The following is a 17,753-nucleotide window of genomic DNA, read 5'->3' on the forward strand; positions in this document are numbered from 1 at the left end:
GCAAGCGCCAAATCCGACAGAGGGCGCTCAAAATGGCTGCCGAAACAGGTAAGAAGCCGACAGGAAACGTTGTGTTGTAGAAGGTGAAACCGTTTTGGATGCTGGACACATCGTATTTTGTGGATTAAACTCTAACAACAACACTGAATATAGTTTTATTTATCACAATAGTTATGTTTTTATATTAGAACATGGTGTATACTGCTTAAAATATTTAAACACTTCTCACCTGTTACACGTTAACAGGTGAGAAGTGTTTTAATTCTACACACGATAATCTTTTATTTTATTTTTAAATAATAATTCTTATGTAGTCATGACGTAGCGGTAATATTCCTATTCAAGTTTGAAAATTATTCTCTTGAAAATCTGAAGCCGTCCACATAAAAAGAAAAAAAATGTCTACTTTTTTTTTTTGTAAATGGACATGCCTGTCGAAAAATTGTTTTTGTACGCAGATTGGAAAGATAATAGGTAAATTTTCTATCTTCATATACATATGTCGAGATAACTTTCCAGTCAAATTTTTAAAAATATTCTTAATTGAAAATATAAGTTAGTTTACGTTTTTTGTTTTCATTTTAGTATTATGCTCGGCTATCACATGTTTACGAAAACCAGACAGCCCCGCTTTGCACGTGCATTGTCCCCGTAATTGAGATGTATTAAAACGACAATATCTGAGATTGTAACACTAAAGCAACAACGTGAACTTTCAGTGTTGTTGTCAGAGTTTAATCCACAAAATACGATGTGTCCAGCATCCAAAACGGCTTCACCTTCTACAAGACAACGTTTCCTGTCGCCGATACAGTCTAGAATTTGACATAAATTCAATGTATTTAATAAGTATATAAAAACATAAATACGACTATACAAAGATAAAACTTGCTTCTGAAAGACAGAAGCAAAGTTTTATCTTTGTATAGTCGTATTTATATTTTTATATATTTATTAAATGTAAATAACGCCGGCCATGTACTTTTTATTAATTATTTACTTTATAAATTCAATGATTTGTTCTCCATTTGGTCATCGCAGTTGTCGTCATCGATGGAAACTGAATCGGCTCAGGCATTGAACAAACACATGGTCGGTTCCTTACCTGTTTCGGCAGCCGTCTTGAGCGCCCTCTGTCGGATTTGGCGCTTGCCAATAAGTCTACAATCTTTTTTAAAATTGTAGCCCAATTAAAAAAATTATTTAACAATGAAGAAATGATTAAATCTCAAGAGCCTACTATATATTTCCCATTTCTAGACCATTAATTAAATGACAGCAGAAAAAATTATTAAATAAACTTTTATTTTCTTGTACTTGAACATATGTACAGTGAATTAATTCAGATTTCATTGGAATGTACAGTAAAATTCATAGATTTAGCAGCAAATAAATAAATAATTATAATAAGAATATTTGGCATTGTAGGTGACTTTATCAAAGAAAAGAAAAAAAAAATTGTTTTCTGTCCAGTCTATAAATTCCAAAAATACCTTTTGTATCTTGGTGTGATGTGAACATTTCATTGATTTTTCTCCCCATATTTTATACCATCACATCTTATATTTCACAGAGAAAATGCAACTTAATTCAAAATATTTTCTTACAGTTTATTAACAATATTAGCATATATATATATATATAATTTTAAGTTTTTAAAATATAAAATGCTGGATATATTTTAATTTTATTCACATGAAAAATATTTGAAATTGTCATTTCTTTAATTACATTTTGATTTTCTTGTTTGTATTTTACAGTCTCGAGAAAAAACTTCAAGCACTTTACAAACCCAAGAACTTGCTAATCCTTGGGGATTTATCGTTGCTATAAAACAGATTCACTCGAAGGTAAAGTGAAAACGAAGGACATCTCTTTCGGAAAAAAAAAGAAAAAAATAGTAAACATTAAATATATAAGAAATATATATCATCAATTCTAAAAAAACACTTTACACGGAAGGATTTATTTACAGAAACAATCGGAATTAAAAAGTACACGACTCTGTACAGCTTAAAATTTATTTTTTGTTGTTTCTCTGATGACTTTTCAAAAAACAATGGTTTTTTAAAATAGAAAGTCTATTTTCTATTGGAAAATTTATTTTGAAAGAACGTAACAGTAACGTAACATTAGTTTGGAATGAATTTTTGGACTGCATTACAACGAAAACCATCGGAGAAACAACGATTCAAACCATGTACGGGCGTGTACTTTTTAATGAAAAATTTCAAAAATAACCCACAATTACAGAATTGTTTGCAAAAAATATTATAAATACAAATATAGTTTTTGCATATAGTTTTGTTTTGCTCTTCTTTCCCATTGATTATCATTATGAGAAAGATAAATTACTTTAATGTTGTCTCTATCTACTTTCCACACAAGGTAAACCAAAAATAATGGGGTTTTATGGAAATTTATAATTTTTTTTTTCCTTATGTATAGGTTAAACAAGCGAAATTCTATATATGGACGGTCCTTTCAATCACAAGACTATGGAAGCTTGTCATTGCATGAAACTATGTGAGTATCCTATCTGTTTGCTACATATACTTAACTATTTTAAATTATACTTTACACGTCTTATTTTCACGATGTAGGGACCGTTGAAGTGAATCCTTAAAATGTGTACAGATTCTTTGAACTATGTTTAAAAGATGTGTATACATTTCGTTTGTACAGAATACAAATGGGCTTTTCTTTTTCGATACTTTTGCATCAGTAAAAGAGCGTTGTTAATTGGCCCTTTCAAAATGTCTAATTTAAACTTGTCCAATTACATCGCACGAATTTATACCAGGGGCCAATCGTACGTTAAAACATTTCCTTTTCTTTTATTTATTATAAATTTATATAATTTTCTATAATATAAATAATTTAAATTAAAAATATAAAGGCAAACTTGTTTTTGCAGAAAAATAGGAAATGTTAAGTCGGCAAGAGTGATTTTTCCTGTTTATTCTTCCTTAAATCTTGCCCCTTTTTTACACATCAAGGCCACGTGTAATTAGGAATTAATTATTAAATGAAATTTCGTTGTTATTTATATATATGTATATGTTTACTTTTATATATTGAAATTAATATTTGTGTGTCCTGTTTAAAAATAATTTAGTTTTCACTAGATTGCGTTCTACTGCCGACAAAAGGATAATAAGAGGCTCTTCTTCTTCTCATAGGAAACTGTCCAAGTTGCCAATTTGGCCTAGGATAAAGCGATACAGAGACGTCATCGGGATTTAAGTGCCTCTGATGTGCCGAACAGAAACGGGGTGCTGGAGTCTGAGTATGTGTCGCTTGTGTAGTTGTTGCTGGCGGTGTAGTAGTAGTTGTCGTTGTCGTTGTCACTGGGTTTCCTAATTGGTTAGATATAGCCCCGGGCAAAGCACTCAACTGCTCTTGAATGCAACTTAATCTATCTTCTAAACAAGTTATTCGATCTGTCATAGCTTCTTGTCGCTGGTTCATGTCTGATATAAGTTCGTACATTGTAGTCTGCATCTGAAAAAAAAGCAAAAGAAAATATCTCGTTTATTATCTGACAGATAGAATATCCACAAAATCAATTAAACTATAAATCAAAAACAACAACAATCTATCTTGTATTTACGTTAAGAAGATCAAATGATAAAAGATGCAAGCTGTCTGCTTCTAGAACTTTAGAAAGTAAATTGTGTAGTAGGAAATAAATCATTCTTTTAAAATATATTACAAAAACGATAATTAATTAACTTTAAGAAAGACCAAAATTAAAATCTCAAACATACTTTTGCCATATCGGTGATGGAATTTGCATTTTCCATTAATTTTCTTTGATCCATTTTCACTTTTCTTAAACTGGAAAAAGTTAATTATATTTTAAGATTAATTAAATATTTCTTTATATTATATTATATTATATAAACGATAAAACAATTTAAATCATATAAAATAAATTATTGATTATAAAGGCTGATGCATTCGGACGACACAATTTAGACGACAATTAGCGTCAACGTCCCATTCCACCAATCATCTCTTTCGACCTTGACAATCGACACAGATGATTGGTCGAACCTGTCGGCAACATTTCAATGTTGTCTTTAAAGCTCGGTTCACACTACGCGAGTTTCGTGCAATTTTTGCCTCTGAACGACACATAAATCGTACGATAAGCAATAAAGTAATTGTAAATTGATCCAAACAACATTATGATCGTAAATCACGTGATGATCTATTGCCATTCATTTAGTATCATTCGCCATTTTTCTGTTTATGGCCAGGAAAACGTGCGAAAAATTAATCGAGAGATTGAGTTATATCGATAGTTATCGACTTATTAAATTGGTAGTCGTCCAAAGTTTTTTCGAGTTATGTTTGATGAATGAAAACTCGAATGAAAACTGATTCAACGATAAAAATTTATTTCTTTATTCAACTGAAATTACTGTATATTTTTAGTGTGAAATATGTGTTTTATAAGTTTTCTAAACGTAAGCGATAATTTGTTTTTCTAGTTAGTCGTGTGTTAAAATCATAATCTGAACATCTAATTAGCGGCATGAAACGGCATTAATGACGTCAGAAGCAATTACTCGAAGTGACTTTTGGTGAATTAGGCTCTTCCAAGTCCATTGTTGGTTCGCTTAAGCCCACGACAGAACTGGCATTGTAGTAACACTGGATCAATTCACCCACTATTGAGCAGCCGTCCCGGATTCGAACCCGTGTTCCATAGTGTAGCATTTATATCGATCAATGATTTTAAGTGTTATAAGAATAGTCTCATAAATCATTTTTATTTATTAACAAATCAAACCCTTAGCCTAGATGTCATCTATATCCAATTATCCGTAAAATAAATCGTAGTCGTGCAGACAGGACTCGAATCCGGATCCCTCAAATCAGTGTGCGTAGATATTTACTCTATGGCTTAATAAAACTTAGACATTTATTAACTTAATTTATTGTTAAAATATATAAAATCGCTACCAGAAAAAAATTATTTATTAACTTCTACATAAGTTTACAAAATTTATTGATGATTTAAGATCCTTAGCGACTACGTAGAATGTAGAAAAATGATACCCCCTATTTAATAAGCTTTAAAAGAATAAAATGATGAAAAATTTGTTCTTAAAAATTTCAATTAAGTTCCTAGACACATCTATAATTACTTAATCATTTAAAAAATTCTCGTTAACGAATGTAATTATGTTAATTTACGGAAAGATGACGAACTATCCTAACTTACCTGTAAATTGCCAAAAGAAATTTTCTCTGATGAGCTCTTAATTTCCCAGGATTTGGTCTCTTAACTAGTTTAGTGTATTTATATATAAACCAAGTTTCTCTCAATACATTTGCTGCCGAATTTTTTAACTATAAAACAAGGAAAAAGAGTTTAAATTCCGATTTATCGTCTACGATAAACAGTTTATTTATTACATTAAATGTCATCCTTTCAAAGTAATAAATCTAGAAATGAGATAAGAAGAGAAATAGGATATAAAAATAGAATTTTTACCCGTTTAGTAAGCTGAGTATCCATCATGAAATTATGAACATGTTTTTCTGCTCGAGTTAGTTCTAATTTCCGTGCTATTACCGCGACGACCAAAGCGGTACAACCGGCTCCCTTAAATGATACAAAACGAGGGAAAAAAATTTAAAAAATGTAAAAAAAAATTGCATTTTATTCGTGAATAAAATATTACTGATTAAATTTGTCATTATTTTACTCTTTTCCTAAATTGCATTATCCTACTTTTCAGCGAAATACAATTTGCTGTCGGTAATTGTATTTTCATTCTGATTTTATAAACTTAAAAGTTTTTTAAAATTATATATATTAAATAATAACTTTTAGAAGCTTTAATGGATTAATATTTATTAAAATTTTTTATTATTATTACTATTATTTAAACTATTTTTTTTTATTTATTTAAATTTAATTGGTAGATGGCGTGATTTCGTTGTCTATATCAGACGATTTTAATAATTTAAATATTCTAAATACTGTATATTAATATACATATATTTATTTGTTTTAATATTTAATATTTGAAATTAAAAAATAATAATATAATTTTCTGAATATTAGATAATAATTTATAATTTATATAAAAAGTTATTATATTATCATAATTACATAAATGGAATTAAACTTTCGAATTTTTTTTTTTTTTTTTGCATATTTTAGAATATATATTAATAATATATTTATATAATTTCAACTACTTAATACCTTTTAAATAATAAATTATATTACTTTTATTATATTCTTAAACAATTATTTTAATTTTAATAATATTTTATATTTCATACGACAGATGGCGAAGTATGTTACTATGGTTACGGAAATAAGCACGTGGTGGTTAGAAACGTATTATCGTCGATAAATAGCGATTAAAAGCTTATTTTTTTCAGGTGAATTTTCGATTTAGGCCTCTATCACATAAAATTTTAAAGGTTTTACGTATCTATTTTCGTTTGATCAATAAGAAAAGCGCTTCAAATCACTGTTTATAGAAGGAGTCCTTCTAAAAGGTAATAAAACAAGTAGACCTACTTAAGACTACTCTTACAATAGAAAAGACAAACAAACAGTTTAGAGGAATACAAAAGAAAATTGCTAACATTTAAAAAAACAGAAAATCTCTTCCAATTATACTATTAAAAATCTACAATCCAACAAAAGGTTTGGCATTTTTAAAAGATCAATTGTAGCATCATTTATAGACTACACGTCTAAAATATTCATTCAAAGAAAGATTGAACTTTTAAAAAACCTTTTAATATATTCACTTTGCATAGAAAGTTACTTACAAATCATACTAAACTGACATTCTTTGTTACATTTTTCACATTTTAGTAAATATTTTAAAAGTTACATTTTTAGAGTATCAAATCCCAAAATCCTTTTCTTCTCTTTACTAAAGAATTTTCTAAATATGTACTAAAGTTCTTGTCAAATTTTTTAAAATATCAAAAAGATCTTAAAATCCTTTAATTCTCTTTACAGGAAACAACAAACTTATTACAATTAATGCCATTATTACTGAAGTTTTAACGGATTTGAAGATATTGTTTCATTCGAACGTAAGTAAATCTTATATATAAAATTCTCGTGTCACAATGTTAGTTACCGTACTTCAGAATAACGGTTTCGCCGTAATAAAATTTAGATGGAAAGTCGATAAATGTTTTTTATAATGTTAATGATACTCTAATGTATATTTGGGTATCACTTTTACACGCATTCTACCTTTCTAATCGTGGATATCTTTATAGAAATCTCCTGTTTAAAGTGTAACATTAACCATATGCACTATCCGACTTATACTGGTAAATCCAATTTTTCTCGTCTTTTTTTAAAAAAAAAACACATTAAACATATTTCTCGATTTATTATTACAGTCAAAAGAAAACTAAAAAAAGAACCTTAGATTAAATGTAGAATTTTTAATGAATTCCACAAACTGTTTTTTGTCATGAAACAATATTTAATTCACCTTTAAGTTAACAATTCAGTACTACTTAACGTTATCGATTATTGTATACTTGCAACGTGTACCTTTTATGTAAATAAATAAATAAATAAAAACCTATATTCCAATTATATTTTGAGAGGAAAATTATTTAAAAAATGTTAACCTAATAAACATCAAAAAATTTAGTAAACTTAAATCGTCTTAGATTTCTTATGGGAGTTAAATATTTAACTTAGATTTTTAGGGAAATAATCAAGTGGAGATTAATAAAAAGACAAAAATACCATAATCTTATTTGAGTTTATTACGATAAGTTACTGTTATGTTATAGGAGATGGCCACTATCATTGCTTATATAATAAAATAAACATACATTCTTCTCGCCACACTTTCTTAATATTGAAACATAAGTTTAAGTTAAACATTTATTTATTTTTATTTCTAAAAGAAGATTAAAAAGAAGGAATTTCTTTATAGATTTAACCTCAAATTTTCCTTTCGTAACATTTTTTAAAATGTAGAATAAAATAGCGGTCATAACATTTTATTTATTTAGAAATTTAAAAATTCGTTTTTTTTTATTTATTTGTTTTAAAAAAAATTTTCTAACATTTAAATCATTTTTTTAAAATTCGTCTTTCCCTTTTTCCCTTGTTATTTTAACGTTTATTTTTCTACTCGTAACCTGGTAAATATAACAGATGTTGGAAATGTGACCACGCCCTCTATTTTGACTACCGAGAACTATTTCGTTTATCGACCCAAAGTGCGCTGCATACGAATAAAACTTGTAAGAGAAAAGAAAGATTTTTGAATTATTCAAAGTTAAATTATTATTTTTTTCGTTTTCTTCCTATGCAAACACATTTTAAGAACATTAAAACTTTAACAATGTTTAAAACAAGCAATTCTCTCATTAGCTATGATCCTTAGTTCTGCTTTTCAACAGCCTTGTAAGGTGATAAATACAGGTTCTAAAACAGGGGCATGCATGACTGTTTGGCCATGCATGCCCCTGTATGTTGGGTCTTTATGTATGTAGAAATGTAACTAGTACTTGATCCCCGTATTCAGGGCTGTACATTATATACAGATCTCTAAAGCAATATCTTTATACAAGGTAGTAGTGTTTAAACAAGTACTAAAGCCCTTAATATAGATCCTATCGCAGCAGGGCAACTTAGTTAAATTCAAATTTACAAGACTAGAACCAAGGCGTCAACTGTTACAAGTTTTATTGTCTTGGGTTTTTTTAGTATTATTGTCTAAATAATAGTACAGTTTTTAACGCTGTTTTGCTTGTTTTTAATTTGTAAAAAGCTAAATAACCTGGAAATTTCGCCATATTTGAGAAATTCTGTCCACACGCAAATACAGACACTAAGGACTAAACATGGCGGAGTTTAAGAAAAATGTCGCCATATTTAGTCAATTTTTAAAATTTACAGTTTCTAGTTCGAAATAATTATTAATTTTTATTCAATGATAACTCAAGAACGGATATTTAAAAAGAAATAAAAGGTAATAACACATAATACTTAAATATAAAACATAACGACTGGACTAAATATGGCAGAACGGCAACTGAAAGTAGCGCGGTAATCTATATATCTAGCGACACTAAATAATAATAATAATTATATACTGCTATCTATTGTTTAAAATTTATGAATATGTGTTAATTTAGTTATATTTTCATCCGAAATTAAATTTTAAAATGATTTTTTTCTTCTTTAAAATTACCAACTTTTATAAATTTTTCCATAAATATATAACGTAAAAAATTATCGTAAAATAGAAATTTTTAAAGCAAAAATCGAATAAAACCGAAATATATTTTTACGATTTTCTCGACAACAAAATTCAGCATTTAAACGATTTAATATTTTATCAATAACCACAAAAAATTCACTAAAAATATCATTTTAAAACATGGTGCCATCTACTACCAACTTTAAGAACTAACAAAACTTTTATTTTTTATTAATATTAATTAGAATTTAAATTAAATTAAGACTTAAACCTACCATTAAACCGGTACAAACGGCAATTCCTCTACCGCAATGCGTGTTTGGTACTATATCACCATAACCAACTGATAAAAAAGTGATAGCAGTCAACCACATGGTGTTCAACAGATTGGCATGTTCAGCATCGTGATACCTAAATATAAAATCAATTTAATATATATATATATATATTTATACATAAATTAGGCCATGGCCAATATCCAAGGCCATCTTTGAAAGACATGGCAGCATTAAAGAGGCAAAAATTGTTATTTTAGGATAAATGGTGGCAAGTATCGATACGTAAGGCAATTTAAATCAGAGATAAGTTAAGTTTTCTTCTTTGGAATCTTTCCAGATACTTTATTTTATGGTAAACTTTGCAAGGAATCGATCTAACTTTGAAGTAACTTTTGGAAAATGAACGAATAGAAGATGAACTGGATGTTCTATGAAGGAGTTCGGGAGTTCAGCAGTAGATTTCGCTTTAAATCTGTAAGTATTAAGCTATTAAATGTATAGAATTTGAATTTATAAGGCTGGAGCTTGATAAAAAAATACATATATATATATATATATATATTTCACTCGAAACAGGGATAAAAATATATTCACAATTACAGGTTTTAGTACACGAAATGTTCAACTATCTTCGATCCGAATATTGACTGAATGCACGTCATTGTAATGATCTATGATGTGCACTTTTAATATTTCTTAAGCTACATTTTTATAACTGATGGTGGTTTATAAATATAGCTTGTTTTTAAGCTTAAAAGTCGATGAAATGCATCGCATGTTTCAGTTATAATCTCATACTCTATTGATGTACAGTACAGTACGAGTGTGTGTGTGAGTGTGTGTGTACCTTTAGAATATATCGGTTTATATACTGAACAAACTTCTAATTTTAAAAGAAATTATTCACGTAATTTGGTCAAAAAAATTCACACAATTTTTCAGAAATATTTTGAATAATTTGTCAAAAATTATTAACGTCACTAGCCTTGAGGCGCGAGTAAATTTATTTTGTGTAATGTTTCCAATTTTAAGAGGAAATATTTTTAAACCGTGACGTTTTATTAAGATAACCAGAGATTAGGTAATTTAAATAAAGAAATACGACCAATAAACGACGACGACAAAATAATTTGTGGCTCTTTTGGATGCGGAGTAATTTGCTTATTTCGTAATTATTCTGAATTTATCATCTTCGTATAGAGAGAGGGGGGATTTATATATATTTATTACCAATTGCTATCATCTAATAACGTAATAATTATTCTAGAAGCTATTAAACATTTTTTAAATGTTACAATAGTCATTAAAATATCATCAACTCAGCCGAAATTACTGATTGAAGAGGTCATATTTCTGGATCAATCTCTCCACATGTCATCCATCTAACGATGTACCAATTTAACTTTTTGCATTATTCACAAACATAACATTTCAGGTATAAAGTAAATAATGAAATGGGTCATTCGGTAAAGATATTAAATCAAAATAGTAAATTTTACAATATGAGACGATTATGGGACGTTTAATGCCCCCGTTTTCATTCTTTTCAATCGTTAGGGTTGGATTTTTTGAACTGTAACAATATCTCTAACCGATTCCGTATTAAAATACTAAAATATTTTCCCTAGAAGATGAAATTCTTTACTTTAGTCCCCCCTCCACCACTCAACAAGACATCTTAATTGAGAGAAGATAATGAGAAAGAGAAAATGGATGAGGATGAAATAAATTGATGCTGTCTGAATTACACGACGAAGGATTTATCATGTTTTCAAATTTATTAAAATTTAGATTAAATCAAGATACTTACCTTTCACATAATCGCATTGTCCAACTGGAGATTATCCAGAGAGAAACCATAAATACTAACAAAACAGTTCCTGGGCATATTGTCATTAAAGTTTTCAATACAAATCTTGTATTAAAATTAATCCTATTCAGTGCTCCCATTGTTCTTGACGATGCATCTGTAAATAGCTTACTGTGTAGAAGCATCACTCGACAAATTAAGTATAGGCGAAGGAACATAGGAAGAGAGAGAACTACATCTATAGGCACGTCTTCGGTTCTTGGTTCTCTTCCGTGATTTACCACTTTTATGGTCCAAGTGAATACATATTCTCCTGGAATAGGATGGACGGCACAAATAACTATCTCTAGGAAAATAGTTGACATTCTTTGTGGAGTCATTGCTATCCTCCAATCGTCTGCACAGTTGTCGATCATAAATAACTGGAAAAAATAACAAAGAAATATTTTAGTAAATCGCTTTCTTCCGAAAAATTAAATTTAATCCCCGATTTGATTTGTCGGACAATTTCTAAAAACGTTTTATTATCTCTTTAGAAAATTAAAATCAATATTTATATCCGCGTTGTATTTAAAATTGGATTTTTTTGGGGTCTGCCCTCGTTTTCCCCTGTAATACACTCTTCACTGCACGACCTTCTTGCCGTGCGGGAAAGCATCATTAGTTCTTCATTATATTCGATTACAATACAGAACGATCTCATTTAAATGTTAATCCTTTTATGTGCGCATTTAACGTTTTCATTACCAATATTTATTTTGCTGAAACATTAACCTGTTATCCAATTAGAATAGAGAGAAAGAATATTTTTTTTAATCTTTTTTTATAATAAAATTCTCCTTTAGAAATTGCTTTTCTACTGTTGAGCTTCTGGCTTTAACAATATTGGTTTTTATGTATATGTATATACACTATTACGTTATTTTCCGGCAGATGAAACATTAATTTGAATGAATCTCGAGGGAGTAGGGAGTACACGTGATAAATATCATATGATACACGAATGCTCCTAATTGAGATGTTTAAATAATTTATAGGCAATTAATTATGTAAACATAAACAATTCAAATACCCAAATTAATTAATTAATTAATTAATTCTCTTTAAAATACATAATTGTAAATTTATGTTCTTTCAGAGACATCTTCGCTTGGGAACATCTTAACAAAATTTCTATAGGGAACAAATGTGTAGATTTATAGCAAGCGAGAAAGGTTTTCCTGCTCCCAAGAAAGCTATTCACAACATTAGAGTGCACATCGAGGTATGTTGATCAATTTTACTCAATATTTATCCTTTTGAACCTTAAAAAAATTAATATAACATTTGATTAAAAAAACACATCTTTTAATATAAAAAATTTAAAAAAATTCAAATTAAAAACATCAAGATAAGTTAGAATACAAAATATAAATTTAAGTAAGGGCTAGACTTTAAACAAAACTTTTAAAAAGTCAAATTCTTTAATAAAAAATACAAACTTGCGTCTGTAAATATGTCTTCTTTGCTAGACTCGTAAGTCACGCAGAGGAGCAATTATTTAAGTAAACATCAGCCAATAAATATTAGCTACGATACGTAAAGTATTTTCTTCCCCTATTATCAAGCAAAATTATTCGAATATCCAATTAAATAATTTATTTTATGTAGAAAGGTACAAATGGTTATTACCTATATAACAATTTAAACAAAAGTTAATTTAATTTATGAAGGCAGAATATTATAGTTAATGTCGTTAGTAAATTTTCTTTCGATATATAACATTAAACTTTACATGATTTGTTGAGTGTTTAATAATATATATTTATAACTCGTCTAGTGGATTTACTCACAGATGATGTCGTTTTCAACGCTTTAGAACAGCTAAGAAAATTGGAATTTTTAGTCTTTACTTCAGAGGATATAAATCCAATTTCTCTCAGGTATTGAAAACTAGTACCATGTAATCTGGATTATTTGACAAAGTTAAGATCAATATAATCGAATTTATTATCTATATTCATTCCCCCTTTTTTCCTATTTTCTAGAATATTTTAATTTATAAAATTCCGTTTTCTGGTTCCAAATTTGAATATCTGGCGAATTGTTTAGAGAATAATAGAAAACTTTTATCACTCTCTCTTCTATTGTAAAACAACAATAAATTGTGCGTATTTTTGAGAGAACGATCTCATTCGATTGTTTAGATTCTTTGTTTTTTACCTCCTCCCTTTTTTAAATATTAAAGAAAGTCAAATGAAAGTTTTTCTGGAAGAGAAATTTTTAATACTCTTACGCTTCTTCTATTATCACACTTCTTTAAATTTACTAATTCAGTGATGTTTTCCTTTATTCTAAATCTACAGCCGCTTCAATTTTATAACAAAAATGAATTTCCTTTATTTTATTATCCAGAATAATAAACAAGGAAAAAAAATCCTTTCTGTATCCTTTTCCACACGTAAGAGAACCATTTAGACAATTACAAACGTCAACAAAGCTAAATAAAGCATGCTAAAAAACGAAATCTATACATTTTACTCGACTGAAAACATCGAATACTGTACTTAATTAATCGGAAACTACTTAAAAGGACTATAAATATATATTTTTCATAAACGAAACTCTATCCTACATTGGAAAACTTTTAACGAGAAATTACCTTTCCTATCGATTATCGATCGAAACACGTGATATACGAATTTACCAATCGATACATTTCAGATTACTTAAAACAGTACAAATATGAATAATTTATTTATAACATAATGCTTATATATTGATATATTCAAAGATAATTGTTACGAGCGCGTTATTTATGCTATTATAAATATCATCACGAATTATTCTTCAAGGAATTGAATAGATGATTATATTATATGAAGAATTTTTGTTATTCAGTTCCTTTGAATGTGCTGAAAATCATAAATTGCATTTTCCCACAATGCCAACAGTCATAAATATGTATAAAATGAGACTGTCCTTTTTATATATCAGTCGTAGACACAAGAATTACTACCTTTACCTCTTCCCAGTACAGTATATTTATACACGAACATCTTTCTCTCCCTCCAATCCTTCCTTTTTTTTTTTACTAACTCTCCATTATAAACAATCAGAAAAAACCAGTTACTAACCACCTACTTTACTTAATAATAGTAACTATTAACTTACTTGAACTTCCAAGGCATGATAAGCTCCGATGAGGCAAAGCAGAACCAAAGTTGATACAGTAATCATAGTTTTGATAGAGTAGGAATATATAGTTTCCTAGGAAAGAATAAATATATATAATTATCTTTAGTTATAAACAATTACATTTTAAAAATTATCACCGTTAAAAAATAGAGCCAAAAGGAAACAAGAGTAAATTGATGTTGAGCCAGTAGGAAAGTAGAATATTTTTAGAATTTTCTCGGTTGTTTTTTGGTTTAACAAGTCTTGTTTTTTTTTCTATTTAAATATTAACTCATTACTTAAATTTTTATATATTACTTATAGCAGATGCTCCCGTCTTTTAGTGTAATTAATGTTATAAATTTTTCTTGAATATTCGCTCTTTCGGTCAAGAAAAACAAATATTCGGTACTTGTAATTAATTCAGAACTATTTATCATTATATGCCACATATTAGACACCATGTTTAATTACTAAATAACTAAAAGATTTTTACAATTAAAGTTTAAAAAAAGTCTCGAATTTAAATCGTTTTTCACGTTAAATTTTAAAAAATGTTACATCTTACAGATCGTTTCTCATATTTGCATACGTGGTATGTTATTTAGAGTGGTTAAAATATAGGGATTTACAAAAAACCGATATCAACTTCTTCACCATAAGCTGGATTTTTCTATAGGAAAAAACCTACAAATCCTTATTCAAGTCATTTTTCATAGAAGAAAGATCAAAATTCTCACCTCTGCTCTTTACTAAAGCTATATATCAATATATATAAATAAAAAAATATATATATATATATATATATACAAACATATATATGTATTCCCATTCCCAGTACTTTCAATTGCAAATTATATAGCTTATATATTACGTACTGAATTCATAAATGAGTTTCAATCATCTACAACTGTTTATTCTCTATATTTAAATATAATTTCCGATTTACAAAGCCATACACAACATGAATAAATACAGAATCATTTATCAAAATAACATACATTTAGCTTACTTGAACTATGGAAATTTCGAGTCAAATTATCTACGATTTATTCTAATATTTTTTTTTTTTTTAATAAAATATTCGTAAATAAGTGAATATATTTAAGATTTTTCGACTGATAAAGCATTAAAATAAAAATAAAAAAAATTCATAAAACACGATAGTTTTAGTGGGAGAAATAATGGAAATACAAAGCTTTATATCCATAGATTACTCTCGTGCGGGTTATCTGCAAGATAATCTTTACAAGAAAATTTCAAAAATATATGATATACGGCAGTAAACGTCAATTAAAAACCGAATTTAATCTGCCCGAAACGTAAATCTGACTAAACAAAATTCGATCTTTCAATTTAAACACGGGGAGAGAGAGCAGCAGAGTGATAGAGGAAGTGAGGTTCCTTCCCCTCCCCTTTTTCCTTTCTATAAAAGTTTGAAAAGATATCACGTGTCCGAAATATGTCAGATATTGTTATAAGTTGTCGGCTACAAATGGATGTTTGTAGAAAAATATTTCTTCTTTTCGAATTTTTGTCACTTTTTTTCCGGGGGTAAGGTTAGTATTTGGATGGCGGCGATGCGTTCTACCGAACGGGAAATAAGTGTGATGAAGTTGGTATTACTTCCTGAAAGAAAGAGATGATATCCGCCTTTGATTGAACGTCTACTTTCATTCTCTAAGAATATATTTCTCGATAAAAGTAAAGAATAATTGGAAAAATTTAATTGAAATCGCAAAAATGTTTGTTATCGGAGATGTTAGACAAATTCAATAAAATGAAGGTGAAAAAAGGCATCGCGATAAATTTAATTAATCAAAATTCACATTTAAAAAGAAATCTTATAAAAACGAATATTTTAAATAAATTTAAATCAATTTTTTATATTCAAATAAAGGAGAGAATTTAAATTTTGAAACTTTTCAGTAGTTTTTAGTAGTTTTTCTTTTTTATCCGCTAGGTGGCTAATTAAGTATTTTTAAATTAGCACGTTATAAATTGTTTTTTTTTTAAACGAAATTCGTGATAAGTTTAATCAGTCATTAATTTATAAAAATTCTTTTTCTAATTACTTTTTTATAGAATAATAATTTATAAATAACATTTTAAAAATGATTAAGTTAAACATTTAAATACTTTTGAATAAAATTTTCCAGTGGTATTGGGGTTTTCCTTTTTTATCCGTTAGGTGGCTTTAATTAAATATATTTAAAATGCTTGACGGCGACGCAGTTTTTTTTTTGTATTATTTATACAAAAATAATTATTTTCATTTAATCAGATACATTTTAGTTTTATTAGAACAAAAGCACGAAATTAATTATTAAACTGTAATAATTTAACAATTTGTAGTTTGGATGGCGTAATTCTATTAATAAAAATTTATGATTATAAGAGTATTCCCATTTTAACCGGCAGGTGATGCTGTTTAAAAATTTAAAAATTTCGTTTAACGGATTATTTCAATTGAGAAGTTTTAAATCTAATTTTGAAATAAATTTAATTTATTTTAAATTGAATATTTTAAAGTTTAATTTAAAAAGGGGAAATAAATAAATAAATATAAATTACTTCTTATGGAATTTATGGCTATTTAAACGCCGTCATGTGACCGCCGTTTGAAAATTCAAATGTGATGACGTCGAGTTTTTTCTTTCTTCTGATTCGTCCTCATTCTTTTCAAATTGAATTTTGATAACTTTGGGAAAATTCGAAAAGTTTACGGTTTGTTAATTAATCGGATTAAAATCACATTAAATTTTTACGATTTTTAAGGAAAGTATAATTTCAAATTTGAAACTTTATTTGTTCATTGAAGCGCCTTAATGAAGTCGAACTAATGGAATTTCACTTAAAAAAATAAAAATAAAATAAAATTTTCTTGTTTTTCTTCATTAAGTTAAAGTAATTTAATTGGTATTATTATTCTTTTAAATGAGAAAAATGTCTTCCAGTTTTTTTCCTTATTTAAAACCATTTATTTATTCAATTGATCGCGTTTATTATTAATTTGAATATTCAAATCTCTGTCGGCATTCAAGAGTAAATTTTATTGAAATTACTAATGAATATTAATAATAGCTGACTGATAAAATAATTTAATTTTTAAACCCTGTTTTACTACTGTAATATCGCTTCATTTGGATAACTACAAACAGGATATATCACGTCAGAGGCACATCAAATGAAGACGTGACGTTCCATATGTTCACCCATCAAATATTTTAAATCTTTTAACATCTTTATCGAATAAATATGCTTCATTTTCAATTTAAAGAT

At 27.8% G+C, this 17,753-nt stretch overlaps 1 protein-coding gene and 1 long non-coding RNA gene across 3 annotated transcripts in view; one reads left to right on the forward strand and one right to left on the reverse strand.

Moving 5' to 3' along the window:
- Nucleotides 1–1,947: 1,947 nt before the first annotated feature.
- The window catches only part of LOC136980778 (small conductance calcium-activated potassium channel protein 1-like), a 33,104-nt gene continuing 17,298 nt past the window's right edge, over nt 1,948–17,753 (reverse strand). For both annotated transcript variants that reach the window (XM_067276973.1, XM_067276972.1), the window contains exons 3-9: nt 14,469–14,564; nt 11,316–11,737; nt 9,503–9,638; nt 5,510–5,620; nt 5,237–5,364; nt 3,771–3,840; nt 1,948–3,504 (exon numbers count right to left, since the gene is read on the reverse strand). In XM_067276973.1, coding sequence (XP_067133074.1) covers nt 3,115–3,504; nt 3,771–3,840; nt 5,237–5,364; nt 5,510–5,620; nt 9,503–9,638; nt 11,316–11,737; nt 14,469–14,564 — 1,353 coding nt within the window. In that variant the 3' untranslated portion in view covers nt 1,948–3,114. The remainder of the gene's footprint in view (nt 3,505–3,770; nt 3,841–5,236; nt 5,365–5,509; nt 5,621–9,502; nt 9,639–11,315; nt 11,738–14,468; nt 14,565–17,753) is intronic.
- On the forward strand, nt 7,019–12,580 carry LOC136980779 (uncharacterized). Its single transcript, XR_010881601.1, has 3 exons — nt 7,019–7,083; nt 9,843–9,979; nt 12,454–12,580. It is a non-coding gene; the product is annotated as an uncharacterized lncRNA (long non-coding RNA).

The sequence above is a fragment of the Centruroides vittatus genome, unplaced genomic scaffold (genome assembly GCF_030686945.1).
Source record: "Centruroides vittatus isolate TY-2023 unplaced genomic scaffold, ASM3068694v2 contig_723, whole genome shotgun sequence".
NCBI lineage: Eukaryota > Metazoa > Arthropoda > Arachnida > Scorpiones > Buthidae > Centruroides > Centruroides vittatus.